Genomic DNA, 19748 nt, shown 5'->3' with positions numbered 1-19748 from the left:
GTATACTTAAAATCATCTCTGATCTTTACATAGGCTTCTTTATCCCACCTGTTTCTCTCGGGTATTCTTTCTTATTAACTACTGTAGAACAGAAATTACTCTGCTAATTCACACAAGTGATTTCTGTCTACTCTTTTCATAGTAAGGTCTATATTTTGAATTTTAGAATTTAGCTGTCCCCTTGCAATTTTTTAGGCTTCCATACATTTCCATTACTAATGAGTGAAGCCACTTAATTCATTGCCTAAATACATAATAAACTAACAGCAAGGCCAAAATCCTAAATCCCAATTGCTTAGACTCTGACATTCATTACAAAACTATCCCTTATCCAAAGAGAATGACTTGTCTAGGAATGCTATGCCCGAGTAGGATGAGGTTAACTAATTTGTTGCAGATAAATTCTAGTTTATGCTGTTACCTGAGTCTCAGAATTTTGAATGCATTTTATGAATTTAGACTTTGTCTCCAAAGTAAACTATTAGTCTTCTCAGGTGGTCTTCAGAAGTCCCCAAATTAATATAGGACATTTGCATTTTTAAAATGTGTACTTATGGACAGAAACTCAATGTTACTCATTTCAACTCATTTTTTACCTTCTGAGGTATCTTAACTCATGGGTTATCTATATCCTTCATTTGTAAGGGACAGAATACTTCTAGACAAGCCCTATATGATCTTTTAGAAAGTAGAGTTTAGTTTTAAATCTCAAACAACTATCACAATATCGTTAAAAAGACCTTAACATTTACCCTTTTATAATTCAACAAATTCTAAACACAAAAGAGAAGATAGTGAACAGATAGAATTAGTCCATGATTTTTCTACTATACTAGATTTCAAAGCACCTATTTGGAAACATAGACCAGATTCAGTGTTAAATAATTCCAATTTCTTCAGAAAGAATAAATGATAAATTTAAGTCTTAACCACTCTATGATCATTTTTATAAAGACTTTGATGTCCTCACTAAATACCAGTTGCAAAAGTTACTGCATGACTACTCATAAGTGAGGTATCATAATTGTCAGCTGTGGCCTGTCCCTCAGTTTACTGACATGCATTTCTTTCTTTCTTTTTTTTTTGGTTTTTCGAGACAGGGTCTCCCTGTGTAGCTTTGCACCTTTCCTGGAACTCATTTGGTAGCCAAGGCTGGCCTCAAACTCACAGAGATCCGCCTGACTCTGCCTCCCGAGTGCTGGGATTAAAGGCATGCGCCACCACTGCCCAGCTCTGACATGCATTTCTAATCACTCAAAAAATCTCCTACAGAAGGCTAAAAATATTCCCTATGTTGTAACCAAATATGCTGTATTAAGAACTTATCCTTTTGGCTTGAACAATATCCATGCTGAGAATTGCAGGTGACAGAGGGCAGAGAACTTCTGATCCTTTAGTGCTGCTCAAGAGAAATACTTAGCAATATTTAAAGGAATAAACAAGTTGCTTAGCCATCAATATTCTGCCTTGATTATGAAACTTACAGTTAGTTTTAGAAGAAGATATTCAAAGGCTGAAATTCAGGTTCCTAGGATCTGATTTGGCAATTTCTGATAGGGCATTGCTAACCCTAATAGCATGCTGAGCTTGTTCTTTTAGACTCATGTCTATAATATAATATTTTCTATGTCCTTACCTGCTCAGGCAAGTAACTCCATGGGAAGTTAGAAACCACATCCCCTAAGATAAGCATAGTTACCTTATCTTTCCAGGGCTCCTTACATACACCATACTTATGCAAATTTGAAGTTCCCAGGCTTGCTATTTGCATTTGATCAGAGCAGCATTGGCATATAAGAACATTTTTTTCTGATCTCTGATTTTATATAGTAGTGATGGCTTTTCCTTGCTAGAAGCTATGCTGAAGATGATAATTGAGGTACCTTGGCTTACTCTCCCTATCCTAATGATTCTTCCCACAATTGGCTATGCCAAGGATAGAGGTCTGGCATTTACCTTCTTGGAGATTTATCAATTAGTGGCACATGTTCTACCATTCTCCTTTTATGACTTTCCTTTTCTGCTTACCTTCTCCAATAGGAACGGAAATTTGTAGGTGGAGCTGGCCAAGTAAGTGAAAAGATGATGGACCTCCTTGGGGATAAAGTGAAGCTGAGCTCTCCTGTTACTTATATTGACCAAACAGATGACAACATCATTGTAGAGACACTGAATCATGAACACTATGAGGTAACCCATTATAGTCAAAGGAGTTTATAGTAAATAGGTTTTGTGCCTTTCGCAGCTTCTAATCATATCTACTCTAATCAGTCATATTAATTAACTCTAGCATATGTCTACCTCAAGATTTGGTTTACTTACTGTCCTAGTTTGCTTCTCTGTTGCTGTGATAAATACCACAACCAAAAGCAACTTGGGGAAGGAAGGGTTTATTTGGCTTACAGGCCTTGATCCCAGTTCATTATTGAGGGAAGTCACTACAAATATTCAAGCAGGAGCAGAGGCAGGAATCATGCAGTGTGCTGCTAATCGGCTTGCTCCCATGACTTGTTCAGTTTGCTTTCTTATACTACTAAGGACCACCTGCCCAGGGCTGATACTATCCACAGTGGGCTGGGCTGTCCCATATCAATCATTAATCAAGAAAATGCCCCACAGACAAGCCCACAAGCCAATCTGATGGAGGCATTTCCTCAGTTGTGGCTCCCTTTTCCAAGCTAATTCTAGTTTATGTCAAGTTGACAAAACCAGCCTATTTTGTTGCTTCACAGTGACTTGGTTTGGTATTTTTTAAATGATGTTTCAGGTGATACTTTGCATATTATATTTCAGTGTAAATATGTAATTAGTGCCATCCCACCGAATTTGACTGTCAAGATCCACTTCAAACCAGAGCTTCCACCTGAGAGAAACCAGTTAATTCAGCGTCTTCCAATGGGGGCTGTCATCAAGTGCATGGTGTATTACAAGGAAGCCTTCTGGAAGAAAAAGGGTAGGTTGCTCTTATTTGTGTTTCAACTATTAAGTAAAGAAACCACATTTTAGGGATATTGAACAGAATATGTGGAATAGAAAAAGACAAATGTTTTTAAATTTGCAGAGAAATTGTAAATCTGTCTCTAAATTTCACAAAATGGCCTCAAGAGTAATTGTTGACAATGGGAGAAAAAGATGGGCATGCAATGGGAATATCAATTATGGCTCCAGCACTGTCAAGCTCCTGGCATTTATCTTGCTGCTTACTCTTTATGAACAGAATGAGACCAAGGGGCCTTGTGGAAACAGTGCTGCTATGAAGCCAGCTATTCCAGGACTTCACCAGCTCCATTAGCATCAGTCTCCAAACATAAAATGGTTATAAGGCTTTGTGATAAATACTTATCAGGGTATTGTGAATTATTAATGAGGCTTTCCAGATATGGTTCCTGCTCATATTCAACAGAATTCTTTTCACAGCTTCTAGTGTTAATGGAAGTGAATCCTTCTAGCACATCCCATCTCTTTTTCCATGTGTTCCTGCATTCAGGGCTATTTTACCATTTTCCCCATCTTACCATTTTTTCCATGCATGAGTCACAACCCTTTATGGAAAAATGATAGAGGTGGGCCATTTTCCACATAAAGAATAGATGTCCTTGTATGGTCATATGTTTCTTTAAAATAAAAGGGTCTAGAGTTGGAGCAAAGACTAGTAGTTTAAGATTTTCCTTCCTCCTTAGTAAAATAGTTTATATACACTCTGTATATATGTATATCTCTAATGCTGGTTTCAGTTCCTTAATTAATTTTCTCCTGGTTAAGACTATTGTGGATGCATGATCATTGAAGATGAGGAAGCACCAATTTCAATCACTCTGGATGACACTAAACCTGATGGGTCACTGCCTGCCATCATGGGGTAAGTTAGAGCTGGGAGCAGTTTCTAATTTGTGTTGGTATAGGTGCTGGCAAAGGATATTCCTTTATAATTAAGCTCAAGTAATGATAAATATAAACTATATCATATTTCCATATATTAGAATATCCATAGCATTGTTTTTGTGTTTTGTTTTCCACAAGAATACTGGAAAACGACTAAACTTGACACCATTTTTAACTTGCACTCGCTTACCTATTCGCCTATAAAAACTCACATGCTAAGGATAGAGTGGAAAAGGCAGCCTGACAGACAGTATCATAGTCAACATTTCCTAGAGACAGAATGTTCAGTCATTCTGGAAAGAGAACAACTTTACCCTATAATACCTTCCAAATACAGTGTCTCTGGACTTGATCTGCTTTCCAAACACTTGTTGAATACAAATATCAGTATCAATATAAGATGAGCCAGGTCACAAGTGGATGGCCTGCAGTTATCAGTCACCAGCAATGCTTCCTTTATCTTCAGAAGTACACTGATAGTCCACCAACTGGGGAACTAGTGCTCCAGCAAAGGAAGTGGGCCCTCACAAAGGAAATGCTAAGGAGGGACACGCCTTCCTAGTTGCCTATCTTTGTCCTTCTAAAATATCCTATATGCATAAAAAGCCTTTTATTGTGCTGCATTATAACAAAAGAACACATGTTAATAACAGTCGAATGACTTTTAGAGACTAATGGTTTCTGCTTTTAGGAAATGCAGGCCTCCTTCCTGAAGAGATAGCTGAGCTCAATGAACATAACATCATGCCATTTTAGGAAAGTTACAAAGAGAAAAGGGGCAATCCTCTGTTCCAAGGAACCTAAGAAGCAGGCTCTGCCTGGATTACTGATAAATAAATAAAATGGTTTATAGCTACTTGTCTGGCTGTAATGTAAAAAATAGCACCAAATTCCTGAGACAGGTAGGAACAAACAATATAGTGACCATAAAAAAGCAATATATCCTCTTCATTTTTAGTTCCATTGAGCAAGACAGGATCCAGGTAGTTTAGCCAGCTTGGCATTTCTATAGGCCAACAAAAAGCAGATCAGGATGCAAATTTCAGAAAGTCAGTGAGTGTTCAGTTATAGGTGGAAGAACTTCTGATGTTCTTGCCTTATGCTCCACTGGGGTTGCTTTGGCTTTATAACAGGAACATATGTGTTGGAACCCTTCCAAGTATTGCTGAAATTATTTAGGAAATTCCTAGGAAAGATATATTTATTGGTTTTATTTTGTTTTATTGATAAAAGATGTATATCTGGGTGAAAAATGTTTCAGAACATATCTACTTTGTAGAATGATCAAATCAGGTATGTTAGCATATACTTTACCTCTTATGGTTATTTCTTTATGGTAAGAACATTGAAAATCTTGTTTAGCTATTTTAAAATATACAATAAATTAGTTTTAACTATGGCTACCCTACTGTGTAGTAGATCACCAGAATTTATTCCTCCAGTTTAACTGGTACTTTGTTTATGTGAGGCCAGACTTCATTTTTTCCAAATATGAAGAATCACTGAAAACAATAGTGATGCAAAGGAGCTCTCTGCCTGCCTTCTGTTTACCTAAATGCAGGGCAGAGGTTTAAAAAGGTAGAGAGTCTTTCTATCCTCCCCTATATCTCACTTATGTTAGGAGATAAGTTCTCCTTTATTGGAAGCAGCACTTTATTAGCTTAGAGCCAGAGCTAGAGGAATCCGCAAGCTGACCTCTAAAAGTAGCTTCCGATGTGTTTGCCTTCTCATGATTTCCCATCTTCATAAACCTAAAAGTGCTTTCCTTTGTTTCTAAAATGTGTTGTTCTTTGTTACATAAGTAGTATAAGCCAGATTTACTACCTCTGGGATACTTTTAACAGTGTGTCATCCAAAGGATAAACACTGCAAAAGATAATAAACTTGCTCATTTTTTCTTTTGTAAATCTCTTTTGTTGTTATTATTTCAACAATATGAGGGTTGAGAAGAAATATTTTGTCTTTCATTACTGTTGTTGACCAGCTACTCTTGTTACATTAGGGCAGTAGCCTCCACCCTCTCCTTTTTTGTGTGTACAGCACTAGGTATTCAACCTAGGGCCCTGGTACATGCTATGCAAAGGTTTACTACATTTTGTGCAATTTATTTTGATATAGGGTCTCACTAAGTTACTCTGTTGCAAAACTGGTTTTAAACTTTCCTGCTTCAGACTCCTGAGTAGCTGCAATTACAGGACTGTACTGCCAGACCTTGTTTGCCCGCCCTTCCTTCCTTCCTTCCTTCCTTCCTTCCTTCCTTCCTTCCTTCCTTCCTTCCTTCCTTCCTTCCTTCCTTTTTTCCTTCCTTCTGCTCGCCAGCCTGCCTGCCTCTTGAGGCAGGTTCTCATATAACCAGATTGGAGTTCAACTTGCTATATACTTGAGACTAGCCTTTAACTCCTGATCCTCTGGCCTCCACTTCCTAAATGCTGGGATTACAGGCATGTGCCACCACATCTGACTTTGTACTTTGTTTTGATAATGAAAACCTTGTAGATATATCACCTCCACTTTGTTCTTTGCATTTGGCCCTAAGAGTCAAAAACAGAGGTGGTAATTAACCAGCACTGTGTTTGTAATAATCACCACCTTTTAGAAATTGAACTTTAGAACTATTAAATGTCTCCAGTGCAACCCCAGCATATTTGATTTCCACAGTAAACGGCTAAAGAAAATTGAACAATATTTGTCCATAGTTAAAGTGATTATTGTATTCCTAACTTGAGATTTGACAGAAATAAACAATACTGTCTTTGAGGTCAAAGCTATACTAAATCAGCTGACTAATAATTGTATTTTACATCAGATCTTGGTAATTTTCTTTAAAATAGTATACAAGTCTAAACTTACTGATGGTTGCATAAACCTAAAATATAACCAAAACCATTAATTTTGAGCCCAAACTAGGAGTGCTAACTCAAGCAGAATTATGATTATATCCCATAAAGTTGAATAGTTCAAGTATTATTTTTAATTCATTCATTTTTAAATATTAAGACACAAATGATGGATTTCATTGTAGCATTTCCATGCATACTTTGTTTTTTCAGATACTCCTCTTCCATTCTCCATCCCCATCCTCCAGCACCCCTCTTGCTAGTCCCTTTATTCAAATAATATGCAACTTTCTCTGAAATTCCATCCTGTGTTAACATACTTTGTATCTTTGCTTCTCAGAACATTCTCTAATAACAATCCTAAAAGAGTTGCCAGTCAAATTGATGAACACTTTTATTGGGAGTGAGGAGAAAAGGAAATATCCCCTTTCAGCCTTGATCTATCTATCTATTGGATCTGTCTAGAACAAAATAAATACAATTTTTAACCATTTTTAATGAAGAAATAGTTTCATCACACTTTAGTTGATTTAGATTGGTAGTGGGGACTGGATAATAAATACAGAACTTTCTGCATACTAATCAAGTGCTTTACCACTGAGCTATGTCTCTACTCTTCCCCTGGATTTTGTAAGATATCTGTTTCTATTAATAGTGTAAGTAAGGATTTCATCTCATAATTAAATTCTTTAAAATGTATGTGCAGTTAGTATTATTGACATAATAAATAGAATCTATTTGACTAAAGGAGCCAGATAGATTATAGTTGAGTTTTACTAAGTTATTTTATTGGGAGGCTCTATTTAATCAGATCCCAAGGAAGCTCACTTAGAAATAGAGATATGGGTACAGGAGATTTATTGGGGTAAACTTTAGGGACTACTGCTTTTGTGGGAGGGAAGGAATCAGGACCAGCTAGAGAGAGAGTTGAATGTCAGTATTGTCCAAACCAAGATCTCAGCCATCCCATGGAAATCTGGAAGCTGGAATGACCTTTCACAGTTGTCCCAAACTTAGACAAGGGAATGGGCCAACTTAATCATTGGGTGTCAATTGCCTCTTAGGAAGGGCAGGATATTGACCCAGGGAGTTATCTGCTAGTGAGTATAATTGCTAGGGAAGGATTTATCTGTGAGCTAAGGGCACCAATTACTGGTTCTGAAGAGCATTTGGGCAGGGAGTGAGGGGTGTGCCATGGCATTTATGGTAGGCACGTATTAATAATTGTCTAGCTTTTATTGAGTGTCATTATCAGGATAATTATCTAATGCAATTTTAATATGTCCAATGCCTAATTCCCTATAATATCAAATATGATGTTAAATTTTAGAAGTAAAATATTGAGTGAGAGGTTACCTGTTACTTGGGAGCTCACAGCCTATCAGAGTTTTAGATACAGAGGGAGCCTAAAGACAGGATGACATTTGCTGTAGGAGAAGGGGAGGGTTGGGAGAGTTCATTAATGCTGAGTAGGTAATGGTGTGCATTTATTGTGACAATAACCATTCAAATGTGGCTTCCTTCTCCAGCTTCATACTTGCTCGGAAAGCTGATCGACTTGCTAAGCTAACTAAAGAAATAAGGTAAACAATTTATATCTGATAAATCAATAAGAGTTGCCTTTACATTCTGTTTGTTGTACCAATAATAGTAGAACAGCAGCAAGAAAAGCACAATATTTTACAAATATTCTCAACCTCAACAAACCAACTTATTTTTTTTTTTTCGGTTTTTTTTTGAGACAGGGTTTCTCTGTGTAGTTTTAGTGCCTGTCCTGGATCTCACTCTATAAACCAGACTGGCCTCTAACTCAAAGAGATCCGCTTGGCTCTGTCTCCCGAGTGCTGGGATTAAAGGCGTGTGCCACGACCACCAGGCACAAACCAACTTTTAAATACTTTGCTATGTTCTCCTTGGTCAAGTCAATGTCTGTATGCATGTATTAATTTACTTTTACATATTTGTGTTCATTTTATGTGGTTAAGAGGTAGGTTTTCTTATGAGATAATTGGAGGTAACCAGAACACTTAGGCTATATAGAGCACTTTTCTTAAGAGCACCACCCCCCACTTCTGAATACTGTCACCTTGGTGATAAAGCTCTAACTAGGAAAAAACTTACCGTGATGTGTGTGCATGTGCGTGTGCGTGTGTGTGTGTAGACTCATGCATGCCATAACACGAGTGGAGAACAGAGAACAATTTTGTGGCATCAGTTCTCTTCTACCTTGAAATGTGTTTCAGGGATTGAACGCAAGTCATCAGGATTACATAGCAAGCATGTGTACCCACTGAACCATCCTACTAACCCTAACATGGGAATTTTGGAGGGTCACATTCATTCAAATCATAGTTATTGACATGTGACAAAGTCAAGAGTAGCAGATAACACATCCATTTTTTTTTTCATTATACCACACTAAGCTTGACATTTTCTTTTGGATTTCCTGCCTTTCCTTTCTATTAATAATAAAATAAATACCAGACTGGAGGTAGACATTTGGTTATGATTCCACATACTGGCGGAACTGTAAAGTTCTTGTATGACAAAACCTTTACTGAATATATCAGTGATCAGAGCAGTGGTTTTCAAAACTGTGTCCAACTTTCCCAAAAGGTATTTGGAAAGTAGAAAGTCTAATTTCTTGAGGCTTATAGAATATGATTCCATAGGTCTGAAGTAGAGACTGAGAATTTGTATTTTTTAACCACCTGCTCAAGTGATTATGACGAGGAGACAGATTTATAAGCCAGTGGATAGACACAACTACAAAATGATTTGCATGGTGACCTCGTTTGCCTGCAATTTAAAATATATTCTATTAATTTTAAGCCAAACTAATCTAAATGCATTATCCTGAGTGGAGAATGTAGCTCAGTGGTAAAACACATGTTTTTTGTATGTGAAGTCCAGCGTTCCATTCCTGTCACACACACATAAAAACTTTTTTGGTATAACATCATTGTCTTCCATATGTCTTCTCAAAAGTTTTAATTTTAATGAGGGAAAGGAATGGGAAAGATAATTCTCTGGTGTGTTTGTGCAAACTTGTCTTTGGCTCATTTAATAATATACAGTAAATGATATTTTATTATGTTTTTATTATTTATGATTAAATGTTAATTACAATGAAAGTTGATTTTTAAATTTAACTCTACTTTAGTAAAGATTTTATTATAGTCAAGAAAATAAGTTAATACATCAAGCTTTTAGAATACTGATTGGCAATATTCTTACTTGACTTGGCAATATTTTAATTGACTCCGAATGTCTGAATTACTGCCTATAATCACTCATAAAGTGAGAATCTGCTATCTCTTTGTGGCATAGAAAAGAGGATACCATACTGGACTGAGCATAGAATTTGACTCAACACATATTGAGCATCTACTATGGGCAGAATGCTCACAATAGTAAAGGTTTACCTTCCCATTACTTAGCTGAATGGTAGTAAAGGAATCTGCAGCTCACTGAACTTCAGCTTCATCTCTTGAATGGAGAATTTAGATTAGACAGAGAAAGCAAGTAAGCAGTAGTCTTAAGACTTCTTCCTGTATGTTAAGGATTTAATCAAGCATTTTCTAACTGTCCTAGAATTGACATATCCACTTTATTTTTTTTTTCTTTTTTTTTTTTTTTAAAGATTTATTTATTTATTATGTATACAGTATTCTGCCTACACACCAGAAGAGGGCACCAGATCAAATTACAGATGGTTGTGAGCCACCATGTGGTTGCTGGGAATTGAACTCAGGACCTCGGGAAGAGCTGCCAGTGCTCTTAACCTCTGAGCTATCTCTCCAGCCCCGACATATCCACTTTATATTATGTGACATCATTCATGAATGACATTTGTCTCCTTTAAAACTTTGCATAGAAACAGTATAGCAATAAGTAGCATTTAAAATTCCACCTTCTCTTCTAAACTTAACCGTCTGTACTTATATGATAGAAGTTCTAAGAGTTGTATCAGTGGTGTAAAAATAATGATATCAAGAGCAATAAGCTTACACTTTGTTCCACACTATTTAGAAAAATTGGGGTTATGTTTTAAAAATATTTTCTAATGCAATTGGCAATGTGAACTTCTATATTTTTACATTTGTTTTCTTTATTACTAGTAAGCTTGACTTTTGCATGTATGTGTGCACTCACATATACATATTCTTAACCATTTCTCTCATCTGGTCTTAATGCTTGTTTTATGGATTTAAATTACATCTTTTGATTCATTTTCATAAAAATTATTTTCTGATTGTTCATTAGCCTTTAACAAATATTTCAGAGACATTTTCACATGTTTAAACTATATAAAACTGAAAAGAGTAAATGTGACTACTATATATTCAATACTTGAGATAGAGCCATTAATTTATAATGTAAGATGGGTAAATTTAGTAAATTATGTTTTTAAAAAATTCACCAGGAATAGTTGTGAGTTTAAATTGTATCTTCTATTAAGAAGAGATTAGCCAGGCATGGTAGAATATACCTATAATCCCAGGTCTCAGGAGGCTGAGGCAAGGGGATCACTGCAAGTTTGAAACCACCCTCATCTGTATAGCAAGTTGCAGGCTTAGTGAGACCTTGTCTTTTAAAAAAAGGAAGATTCTGTTGATTCCTCAAATTACTGTGTTGAGACATATGATGTTAATCAGCTTACAGAAATCCACTGAGGCATATAAGTCAAGTTCAGGGATTAATTGACTATTTGTTTTATAGTTACAGAAGGCTATTAAGTTTCATTTTTCTTCAAGGGAGTCATTATCAAGTACCCTAGAACTTAATGCATTAATTCCATGCCCATCAGTTATTACTTATGTAACATGTCTTTGCTCTTCTCTATAGGAAGACGAAAATCTGTGAGCTCTATGCCAAAGTTCTGGGATCTGAAGAAGCTTTACATGTAAGAACCCCCAGTCTCTAACAGGCTTTGCTCTGTTGGTTCAGAGTGGTAAATTAAAGCAAGTTCTGGTTTCTTGTAAGTCTTAAGCAGAGAATAGAAATGGGTGTGTTTAATTTAGAGAATTAATTTCAGCAATCCAAAGGCATTAAAAACTAGTGTCAGGTACATGGAACTTGTGATATGGCATTACTTTGGGCTTTTTAAATGTTCACTGCATAATAGGCATACAATTGTAGTAAGAGACTTGGAGCCATAATCATTATGTTATGTCATGGATTATTGAGATTGGTCTGCAGAACAGAGATCCTGTGCTTCTATCTTTGTCAAGTGCTTGCTGTAAAATAAACGTCATCATGTGTTGCCAAAGGCACTGTGATATATATTTGACACACCGGTCTTAATGTTTGCCCAGGTCAAAAATGTACTAATTCATTTCTCCACATGGAGACTCAATTCATACTTCATTTGGCACTCCTAGGGTTTTTTATACTGCTTCTGAAAGCAATGAGAAGGAAATGGTTTCTGAAGAGTCCACCAATAGCTGAAGACTTTTTCTGTGGATTATTGTTTAAACTGTGCATATAATAAACATTTAGAATGTGACAGGGAAGTCATGGAAGGCTCTTTCATATTCTCCAAGGAGCACTTTCATCTTAATTGCTTCCTTTGAGCAGTATTTTTATCATGTACTTTTCCAGCTTAGGGAAGGGATTCTGAAAAAATGCTTTGTGCTCGTTTTCTACTTGCTCCCTCCTAGCCTGCCATTGTTAGTGATACCTGGGTGGATTGGAAAGAAAAGTCCACTCTCTTAGACACTCCAGAGTTTGGAGAAGACCTTTCCAAAAACTGATTGTTAGTAGTGTTTCCTGAAGACTTAGCTCTAATCTTTAGAATCAGCCTGAATGAGAGTGTCCTCGCTACCAAGTATTGGGCTATATCTTGACCCCCTTAGGCAAGAGGTTAAGAAAATCAGTGCCTTTATTTTACAATGTACTCTTTTTTTCTTGCAATACTGAGAACTAAACTTGGGGTCTTGTGCATGCTAGGAAAGTGCTCTACCATGCAGCTTCATCCCCAGACTGATTTCTTTCCCTCTCCCTCCCCTCCTACTTCTCTCCCCTTTCCCTTTCTCTCTAATTTTCTTATTCATTTTCATTGTGCTGGGGCTCAAACTCAGGGCCTTGCACATGCATACCACTGAGTTCCATCCCTACTTTATGCTTTAAATATAAACTTTTTGTTAATGTAAAATACATAAGAGCCTTCACTGTTGATAGGTAACAGTTACACTTTTATTTTCTTTTGTAATTTTCTCCCCATTGAACTACAGCCAGTCCATTATGAAGAGAAGAACTGGTGTGAGGAACAGTACTCCGGGGGCTGCTACACAGCCTACTTCCCTCCCGGTATCATGACCCAGTATGGAAGGTACTACCCAATCACTGCACTAACTCATATAGGCTGGTACACATTTAAATAAGCTGTGTTCAATAAGAATTGTAGGACTAAGCAATATTCTTATTCATAAATCCCAGATAAATAGCTTATAACTTGATGGATGCCCCCAGAGAAGTGGATGTTAACACATATAGCTCTAGCAGAGTACTATGCAGGATTGCAGATGTCAAGAGCACTTATGAGATAAAGACAACTACATTGTCCTTTGGGAAGCCTTTGGAGCTTTCCTCAACATTTATTTTCACAGGGCTACCCACTCACAGGACAATGGATATATTTGTCTAACATGTCTGTCTTGTCAACAGAGGAGCATCAGATATTGTTCTTCAGAGGGAAGAGTTCTTGGTGTATACATCTGAGTTGGGAGGAGATGAGATCTACATGGCCTGGGAGTCTACCTTTACTTAGAAACACCATGATTCATATACATTGTTAATTCTTTGCCTTATAGGCATAGGATTTAGAATCACTTGCTCAGTTTCAAGAGATACCACATAGGAGAACTGTAACCCACATGTTCTCACAGACTGACTGAAAATAGGTCATTATTACCTTTAGTGAAGAATAAGCTTACAGTCTACTTCTCCCAGGCTTGATAGTTTAGATCCTTGTGCACGGGTACAAGAAACAAAGATAGCCTTTTACTTTGGGCTGAGATTCATGTGTGTTTTCTTGTTTGGTTTCCCTTCCTTTTGTGGACTAGATGAAGGCAGTAAGTGATTGGCTCATTTCCCCTCAGCACCTTCCTATTTAACTCTGTGTGACCTCTTTATTTCCTTGAAGGGTGATTCGCCAGCCAGTAGGCAGGATTTACTTTGCAGGCACAGAGACAGCAACACAGTGGAGTGGCTACATGGAAGGAGCAGTCCAAGCTGGAGAACGAGCAGCTAGAGAGGTAAGGGAGGAATTGAAGGTGCACTCATTTTCAGATGTAATTGCATCTCGGTAAGCAGTACTGTGTGTAGATGTAATTCAGTGTAGATGTAGCCAACGGTTTTATCAGACAGAAAACACAGAGCCGATTCAGAGAAGAAAGCCAAGAGGTCAGAGCCAAGAGCCTCACCCTTCCTGATTCAGGGATCCTCCTCAGCCAAGAGAGCTCTCCGAAAGAGGAGCCCTCCTTCCTGTGTGTCTGTCTCTATAGTCTCTCTGTTCTCGCTTCTGATTGGTTGTAAACCCAATCATGTGACTGCCTCGTCACTGCCTGTATGTACCGCCCTCCAGGTCCTTAAAGGCGTACACCACCACTGCCACGCACTTGCTATGGCTCTAATAGCTCTGACCCCAGGCAACTTTATTTATTAATATAAAATACCACCACAACTGTGAATTGAATTGAAGGCACGCATGAGAGGTATGGGCTATCAGTGAGCCTAGCCCTATGGCAGCATTTTTGTCATCTGCTCTTTCTGGTTCTTTGTTTTATGTTTATATGGATATACAATAAGAAACTGGGTACTTGGGCTATTTTATTGACACAGTTGTTCATATTTGTAGGATACACAGTAATATTTTGATGCCTATGAATAATGTACAATGATCAAATCAAGATAATTAGCATCTCCTTCATATCAAACATGTGTCATTTCTTTGAAACATTCAAAATCCTTTTTCCTAGCTCTTTGGAACTATATAGTAAATTCTGATTATCTTTAGTGACCCTATATTGTTATAGAATGTTAGAATTTATTCTTCCCATTTGAATTATGTTTTGGTACCTGTTATCCACTCTCAGTAGCCTTATTCCCTGTTGCTTTTCTTAGCTTCTAGTGGCCTCTGTTCTTTTTTCTACTCTTATAGGATCCACTTACTTGGCTTCTGCATGTAATGGATAGCATGTACTATTTGTATTTTTAGGCATGGCAGATTTCATTTAAGGTTGTGTTGTCCTCTAAGCTCATCCATGTTGTCACATTGACAACATTTCATTCTTATTTAAAGCTGAATAATGTTCCATTGTATGTGAATAACAATTTTCTTTATTTATTCATCCATCTGTTTCTTGACACTGATAGTCTGTGTATACATTTCTTTGACATCCACCTGTGGGTTTATCAATGTTTAATATGACTTTGAATCTGTCAGAAGTATATAATGTCACATTATAATGCCATAGTCACTTTTCTTTCAGGTCTTGAATGCTCTAGGAAAGGTTGCCAAGAAAGACATATGGGTTCAAGAGCCTGACTCCAAGGTAAGTTTGCCTATTCCATCTCTATAGACAAATTACAGCGCGTAAAAATTTCATTTTCCTTCTTTCAGCCTTTGCTTTTATTATAAATGCAACTGTCTTGGGGATAGAAATGCACATTATTACAGATAGGCTTTGTTTCTTCTAGCTGTGCAAGAATTTCTGTTAATGATCTGTGTTTATTCATCTAGGATGTTCCAGCATTTGAAATTACCCACACCTTCTTGGAGAGGAACCTGCCTTCCGTGCCTGGTCTACTAAAGATCACCGGTTTTTCCACCTCTGTGGCTCTTCTCTGTTTTGTATTGTGCAAGTTTAAACTGCTGCCACAGTCCTGAACTTTTTCACCCTTGGACCTCCTGCTTGATCATCCTTAGCACAATCACCATTAAAAGAAAATGTGGATGAATTACAGCCCGTGCCATTGGGCCATTTAAGTGCACTTGATTTAACCCTCCTCAGTTTAATCTTAGTCTTTGTAAAGTGATAACAATCCCAAGAATCACTTAGCTAATTATAGTAAGACCAAGTTTCATCCTGTTTATTAGACTAATTCATTTTGTTTGATAAAATGTAATCCTATGAATGTTTAATTTCAAAAAGGGGAAATACTTGTGAGGAATAATTTCTGGGTTATTTTTCTTGCCTTTAATGCAAAATAGTTGATGGTTTCAGAAATAAAACACTTGACTTACTGTAACTTTTGCATAGCTACTCAGATGTGCAGAGTAAAGTGGTGGCTGAAATGTTCCTTAGGTGTCCTCACTGAGTAGTTCCATGTGAGACAAACTACAATAGGCACTTCCTTTTCTGGACTGTATCTAAACACAAATTAGCCCTTGTCAATAACATTTTGTGCTGATTTAAGCAAAGTAGCACTTTTCCCTGTGGTCCCTGGCTGTCTGATCATAGAATTAGATCTCTAAGCCTACCTGTGTCTTCAATATGGTTAAATATTAGCATGCCATTTTCTCTCAAGTACCAAAGGACACAGGAAATTTTCTCTATGTCATTTATTGAGACAGTCAAATACAGAAATGAAATTAGGGCTCAATCTGATAACATTACTTGTTTTAATTATTAGGTTTTATAACAGACATTAAACTGAATGATTTTATATATCCAGACTGAGTTCTCGATCTTACAAGTATTGTGGGCCTGGAATGGTGCCTATCTCTTCTCTTTCCCATTTGAAAAACTGTCAATTAAAAAAAAACTTTCCAAAGGTTTCAACCACAAAACACTTCCTTTTTTAAAAAAATATATTTTTTATTTAAGAAGAATTAAAATATTGCCAGCACATGCCAGCCAACCCAAGTTTATTGCACTAGCTTTATGCTAAATGCAAACTTAAGCCTCTGGGTGCTGATGTGAGGGCTTGAGGTCTTTAAAGTTTTGTCCATTCTAAGAGCAGAGATCTAGATTTTCTGTCCTGTTTTATCTTACAATTCAAAAGCATTTTAACAAACTTAAAATATTCAGTGATATCTTAGATACTCTCCAGTACAGAAGAAGTTGCCTGGATTCATATCGAACTGCAGTGAAAATTCTCATCACTAATCTGTTAGAGTTGTGTGTATTAACTTAATGATTAACTCAGACCTGACACACCTTGAGAAATGATTTAAATAGCTGAACTGGCAAGGGTTCTAATAGTATTCCGATTGTTAGCATTGAACTATTGAATATTGAAAATCTGAGTTTGCAGTTTACCCTCTTCTGCCTCTTAAAAATCCAATTAATCCATCTTAATGATATCCATCCTATTAAGCGATGGCTTGGGTATTAAAATGATTTCTAGTATATATGTGCTTAGACATGTAAATGGGAGTTGAAAAACACCCTATGTGAGGTTGTCTACCACAAAGATAACATAGGTCTTTTCTCTAAAACAGAGGAAAAAAAGTCATTTTAAGAGGTTGATAATCCCCTTCACAGTTCTGCAGCCAGTTGGCCTTTCTCCATAGTTAGGATGAGAATTAGATTTAAGAAGTACACGTTTTTGTCACAGCTGTTAAATATGGTCTTGTATTATGATGAAAAAATTAAACTTTACTGAAGGACTGTGAACTACATTTTGTTTGATGGTTGTGAACTTGGTGCCTAATGTTCCATGTCCAAAGTTGACCCCAGTGCTACATGTGGGTGTATGTACTTGTATATGATTTGCCACTGAAGTAAGATTCTGTCTGTATGGTACTGGGTTTTGTTGTTGTCAATAAAAATGTGATGCCAACCTTCCTTCAGATAGACTTCTTTGTTTTGCTGATAGTTCTTTCAGAAGGTTCAAAATGGGTTCTCATAGCCAGAAGTCTATAGAGGATGAACTTCTAAAAAGCATTTGATATTGAGACTCCAAATTCTCATCACTGGGTTTCAGCTTCAAATTATGAAGGTTGCCCGGGAATAGATCAAATGCTATAATACTATAGTTTGTCTGGCTGGGCCACAATTGTGGATTCTACAACAAGTTGTGGATTCTTTCCTAATTAGCTTATGATGCCTTGAACAGATCACTTGGGTTCTCTGCCTCAGTTTCCCCATCTGTGGAAAGATGATCTTATGCTAGATGTCTTCTCGGGATTCTCTTCATTATAGCATTATGTGATTGATGCATTCTGTTTCTAGTACTATTTCACTTATCACTTTTTGGGTTTTCTAGGAACAGACTGAGATGCTGAGTCAGAGCAAAAAGTTACTGGAGACAGCATCCTAAGGGGATGAGGAAGGCGGGATTGTGCAGGGGAAGAGTCAGCCTGCAATGCAATTGCATCTGAGGACTCAGGACATTCTATTAGGAAGCTGGGAAGATTGTTGAGCTGCCTCCATCAAGGCAAGATCTAGGCTCTTTGTCCGTCTATCAGCTACTCTCTGGAAGGGAGTGTGTCCACAGAAGAGGCAGGTCCAGGAACAATTCCGAATGAGAAACTGCAACTGTGATTTTCAGGCCCTTATAAGAAACTGGGATCAGCCTCTATCCTGGCAGCTGGGGGATCCAGGACGCAGGACAGTGTCTAGTTCTGCACAACATAGAAAATGGCCTTGTCTTATATAAGCTATTGAGGACTTGAACTTTGGTTGTATAGAGTGGCACTATCTGTCTGAACTTATCCCTATTAAAAAGGTTTTATTTCGACATTATTTTTTATAAAGGAAAAAGAAAAGTTTGGAAGGAATCCTGAAAATGATTACTAACAAAAATCAAAGGGATACATATATGCTTACAAATAGTTGTCTTTAATAGTCAGCTGAAAATGAGTAGCAAGCCTGAGAAGTAGAGATTAGATGACATATGAGTTGTGTGTCACTCTGAAAGGTACAAATTCCTTTTGATGACTGCTGGTCATAGAAAATTAAAAGTGCTTCTGAAGATTTGGTTCACATGACCAAATTATTCTCAAATCCCTCATTAAAAAAAAAGAAAACTATTTTATATCATTTGAATGCCAAATTGTTTTTGGATGCCTTTTGTTCTCACACAATACCAATAACCACTGAATGAAATTACTAGGATAGATAAAAGAGGGGGCAAAAAGGGCAAAAAGACAGAAGACACAGCAAAAGCCCTCTTTAGTGCTAGCCCTAGTCTCTCTCTCTCACACACACACCATTCATATGTCCTGCCTATATATCCATATCCATATCTCCATGTCATGGCTGACAAGAGCGGTGCCATATACCATACCATGTGGGACAGAGGTGGGGAGGATTCTCACTATTCTGTAGAAACCACCACTTTTCATCTGTGCTGACTGATACAACTCCAGTCAGTAAACAGGAGAGCAACGTGAAATGGGTTAAATTTAAAACTACTGTTCACAGTACACAGAAAAATCCATAAATAGTCCCTAAACAGAAGAACTTGGTGAGACCTTGGAAAGAGGATGAAAATAAAGGAAGGCACTATGTAACAGCAACAGTTTCTCTTTCCTCTAGAAAACAAAGAAAGGCACTAAATAACAGCAACAGTGTTTTCTCTAACTCAAGGCTTTTGTATCCTCTGGCCAAGGCCATTCTCTTCACAGTCCTAAGATAAGGCAGGCCACAAAGTGATAACTGTTGCTTTTGTTTAAATCAAAGTGATTGATTTCAACTGGAATCAAGTTACAGAAGGTAGCTTTGGAGGCCTCATGTAAAAATATGAGATAGAGAGTACTTCTAGACCTCCCTTAATTCATGTGTAATCATTATGTACACTGACTTAAACTCCTTTACAGTCACACCTCTGTATGAGCCAGTTTTTCCTAATAATAAGCCTCAGATATTTCCCATGAACCACTGAAGTCCATGAATGAAGTCGGGAAGAATGGAGTGGTATGGCATGGGTGTGTACTGGGGGAAAGGAGTGCTGGTTGAGGATGAGGGGAGAATAGGAGATTCTAAAAGACCCACAGAACAGCACACCAATGAGAACCCTAACAGGTCTATAGAAACAATGTGGAATTATTTGTTATTAAAATGCTCCTTGGCAGCC

At 37.3% G+C, this 19748-nt stretch overlaps 1 protein-coding gene across 1 annotated transcript in view; it reads left to right on the top strand.

Annotated features, from left to right (window-relative positions):
- Positions 1 to 17520, top strand: part of LOC131899082 (amine oxidase [flavin-containing] A) — a 65783-nt gene extending 48263 nt beyond the window's left edge. Inside the window, exons 7-15 of the mRNA XM_059250457.1 lie at positions 2041 to 2190; positions 2794 to 2953; positions 3763 to 3859; positions 8249 to 8302; positions 11568 to 11625; positions 12956 to 13053; positions 13867 to 13978; positions 15215 to 15277; positions 15466 to 17520. Coding sequence (XP_059106440.1) covers positions 2041 to 2190; positions 2794 to 2953; positions 3763 to 3859; positions 8249 to 8302; positions 11568 to 11625; positions 12956 to 13053; positions 13867 to 13978; positions 15215 to 15277; positions 15466 to 15612 — 939 coding nt within the window. The 3' untranslated portion in view covers positions 15613 to 17520. The remainder of the gene's footprint in view (positions 1 to 2040; positions 2191 to 2793; positions 2954 to 3762; positions 3860 to 8248; positions 8303 to 11567; positions 11626 to 12955; positions 13054 to 13866; positions 13979 to 15214; positions 15278 to 15465) is intronic.
- Positions 17521 to 19748: the final 2228 nt, after the last annotated feature.

This window comes from Peromyscus eremicus, chromosome X (genome assembly GCF_949786415.1).
Source record: "Peromyscus eremicus chromosome X, PerEre_H2_v1, whole genome shotgun sequence".
In the NCBI taxonomy this organism is placed as follows: domain Eukaryota; kingdom Metazoa; phylum Chordata; class Mammalia; order Rodentia; family Cricetidae; genus Peromyscus; species Peromyscus eremicus.
This window is presented reverse-complemented; position numbering and strand designations above follow the sequence as displayed.